Genomic DNA, 3,069 nt, shown 5'->3' with positions numbered 1-3,069 from the left:
ATGTTGCTTCTACATTATCAGAGGCGAGTCTTCTTCTTGGTGAAACCCCTCGTGATGCCATTGATGAAGTGGATGGTCTTGTTTCTTTTTCAACAGAATCTGAGCTCTTTGATGTTGCTTCTACATTATCAGAGGCAAGTCTTCTTCTTGGTGAAACGCCCCGTGATGCCACCGACGAAGCGGATGATCTTGTTTCTTTTTCAACAGAATCTGAGCTCTTTGACATTGCTTCTACATTATCAGAGGCGAGTCTTCTTCTTGGTGAAACTCCCCGTGATGCAGTTGACAAGGTGGCAGGTCTGGTATCTTTTTCAGAAAGATCCATGCGCTTGGGTATAACATTGACACCATCAGACACAAGTCTTCTTCTTGGCGAAAGACCTCTTGAACCGTCTGAAGTGGAGGGTCTGACATCTTTCTCAGGACTATCCATACTCTTTGGTATAATATCAACACCATCAGACGCAAGACGCCTTATAGTTGAGATCCCACGATGTGCAACTGAAGAGGCCACAATTCTTCCATCCTTTTCAGCGAAGTTGATGCTACTTGAAATGGAGCTAATACCATCAGATGCAAGCCTTCTTCGTGGTGACATACCTCGTGATGTAGCATATGAGGTTGATGGTCTATTATCTTTATCAGCAGAATCCTTGCCCTTTGATGTAGTACCAACACAATCAGATATCACTTGAGTTCTTGGTGCAACACCTCGCGATGCAGCTGATGAGGTGGATGGTGTGCTAGCTTTATCAGCACAATCCACCCCTTTTGATATACCACTGAAACCATCAGAGCCAAGCCTTCTTCGTGGAGAAACCCCACGCAATGAAGATGATGTGGATGGTCTGTTATCTTTTTCAGGAAAATCTGAGCTTCTTGGCATAGCATCAATAGCATCAGAAGCCTGTCTTCTCCTTGGGGAAGATACCGCTCGAGATGGAACCGAGGAGATGACTGTCCTGCTATCCTTCTCAGAAAGATCCATATTTTTAACAATAGCATTAACACCATCAGAAGCAAGTGGCCTTCTTGGCGAAGTCCCTCTAGATGAAGCTGGTCTCTTATCTTTTTCAGGGGCATCAGTGTTTTTCAATATACCGGCAATGCTGCCGCCAGATGTTGCTGATGTTCTAGGTGAATGTCCCCGTGACAAGGCTGGGGAAGAAGCACGTCCATTCGGCTTCTCAGAAGATTTTGCGGTTTGCGATGTGGCATTAGACACACTTGATACTGAGAGACTTGACACTGCGGAGGAGAGCATACTGTAATCTCTTTCAGTAAGATCCATGCTCTTGGACAGGGCCCTTGCTGTTCTCACAGGAGAAATCATCCCTCTTGATGGAACTGCCATGGCTGCAGGTCTGGCATCTTTACCATCAGTGATGCTCCTTTTTGATGTATCAGCTGTGCCATTTGAAGCAGAGGATCTTCTAGGTGACTCCTCCCCTCTGGATGAGGAGACCAATCGGTCGATTTTGTCGGCGAGATCAATGCTTCTTGACAGGGCGCTTGCGGCGGATGAAATCGACGCCGTCCTCTTGGGCGAAGCCCCGCCGCGTGGCCTGTGCATCTTGTCAGTGAGATCCACGCTCCTGGACATGGCGCTGCCGGACACCCTGCCCCCCATCATGGCCGGCCAGCGGTGGTGGTCAATCACCCTGGCGTGCGGGTTCTCCGGCGGCTCGCCGCCGCCGCTCCGCCCCCTCATCGGGCTCCTCTTCCTGTCGGCCGCCGCCGACGCGTCCCTCGCCCTGGCCTGATCCGCGGCCCTCCGGTCCCTGGGCTCGAGCTGGAGCGAGGAGGAGAGGCTCCGCATTGACGGCCACAGCCCGTCGGGGGCCCTGCCGCCTCCGCTGGACAGCCTCCTCGGGGCGCTCTGCGTGTCGGAGACGGCGTCGCGCACGGGCGTGGAGGAGCTGGAGGAGGAGGAGGAGGGGCTGGAGGGCGGCGACGTCTGGGCGGAGATCCTGGACGGCGCGGCCGCCCTGGAACCGCCGCCGGAGGCCGGCCTCGCCGGGCTCCCGGACCGCCGGTCGGTGGACTGGGACCTCTTCCCGTGCGACCCAGCCACCCCCGTAGCGGCATTCGGCGAGGGGTGCCGCCTCGGGGTGGATGGAGCCGCGGGGGCAGCATTTGGCGAGGGGTGCCGCCTCGGGGTGGCTGGTGCACCGGCATTCGGCGAGGGGTGCCGCCGCGGGGTCGATGGCCTGCGGGTCACCGCCGGAGGCAGGTCGTCGTGGGCGTTGGCGTCAGATTTCCGCGGGCCGCAGGCGTCCCCCATCCGCGCAGCGCAACCACCGGCCGGGGTCGGGGTCGGGGTTCGTCAGAGCCACCCGCATTGACAGCGCCGCCACGGAGCCAGCAGCAATCCGCCCGGCAGCGCCTGCACAAGAAAACAAGCCAATGCGGTTCAGACAAGGACCAGCAACCAACCAAGAAATCAATCCCGCGGAATCGGACGGGAATTCGGACCAGATCGGCGACGGAGCGGAGCGCGATTCGGCGGGTGGAGGAAGAAAAGAAAAGGGGACGGGAGGTTGTTTTCCGGAGGGGAGGAATGGAATTCCCCTCCCACCTTTGGGAGGAGGAGTAATAATTTACGTACGCGTCGTAGGAATCGGGCGTCTCTTTCGGGGGAGGGAGGGGAGCGGGTTGGTGTTGGTGGTGGCGAAGGAAGGGGACTAGTGACTCAGGGGGTGCTCTCCGCCTGACCTGATGGAGGGAGGGAGGGAGGGAAGGAGCTCACGGGAACTCCACGGCCGCGCTGCCCAGCTCCCGCAAGCCGAGTAATGGCGGAGCCACGGCCCCCGCAGAGAGAGAGAGAAACAGAGAGAGCGGAGAGAGAGGGGGAGGGGGTTGGTTGTAAATGGGGGCGGGAGGGGAGGCCACCACTTCCTTGGTTGGCTTGGCTGGGGTCAAGGACGACGGGCGACGCGACTAACTGCAACTGAATGCGATGATTAGTACGTACTGCGACTACACCCAAGCCCACATTAATCTGCGCTGCGGCGTAGGGGTAATTAAACTAAGTGTACTCTGAAATTAATTTAAGGAGGATCAATGCAA

General features: G+C 56.9%; 1 protein-coding gene across 2 annotated transcripts in view; it reads right to left on the bottom strand.

Annotated features, from left to right (window-relative positions):
- Positions 1 to 2,866, bottom strand: part of LOC119323325 (serine/arginine repetitive matrix protein 2-like) — an 8,206-nt gene extending 5,340 nt beyond the window's left edge. The window contains exons 1-2 of one of the 2 annotated variants that reach the window (XM_037596956.1): positions 2,476 to 2,866; positions 3 to 2,386 (exon numbers count right to left, since the gene is read on the bottom strand). In XM_037596956.1, coding sequence (XP_037452853.1) covers positions 3 to 2,284 — 2,282 coding nt within the window. In that variant the 5' untranslated portion in view covers positions 2,285 to 2,386; positions 2,476 to 2,866. The remainder of the gene's footprint in view (positions 1 to 2; positions 2,387 to 2,475) is intronic. The other variant, XM_037596955.1, reaches the window with a different exon arrangement.
- Between the last annotated feature and the right edge of the window lie 203 nt (positions 2,867 to 3,069).

Source organism: Triticum dicoccoides, chromosome 6B, assembly GCF_002162155.2.
Source record: "Triticum dicoccoides isolate Atlit2015 ecotype Zavitan chromosome 6B, WEW_v2.0, whole genome shotgun sequence".
Classification (NCBI taxonomy): Eukaryota; Viridiplantae; Streptophyta; class Magnoliopsida; order Poales; family Poaceae; genus Triticum; species Triticum dicoccoides.
Note: the sequence above shows the minus strand (reverse complement) of the source record. Positions and strands in the feature narration are given on the sequence as shown.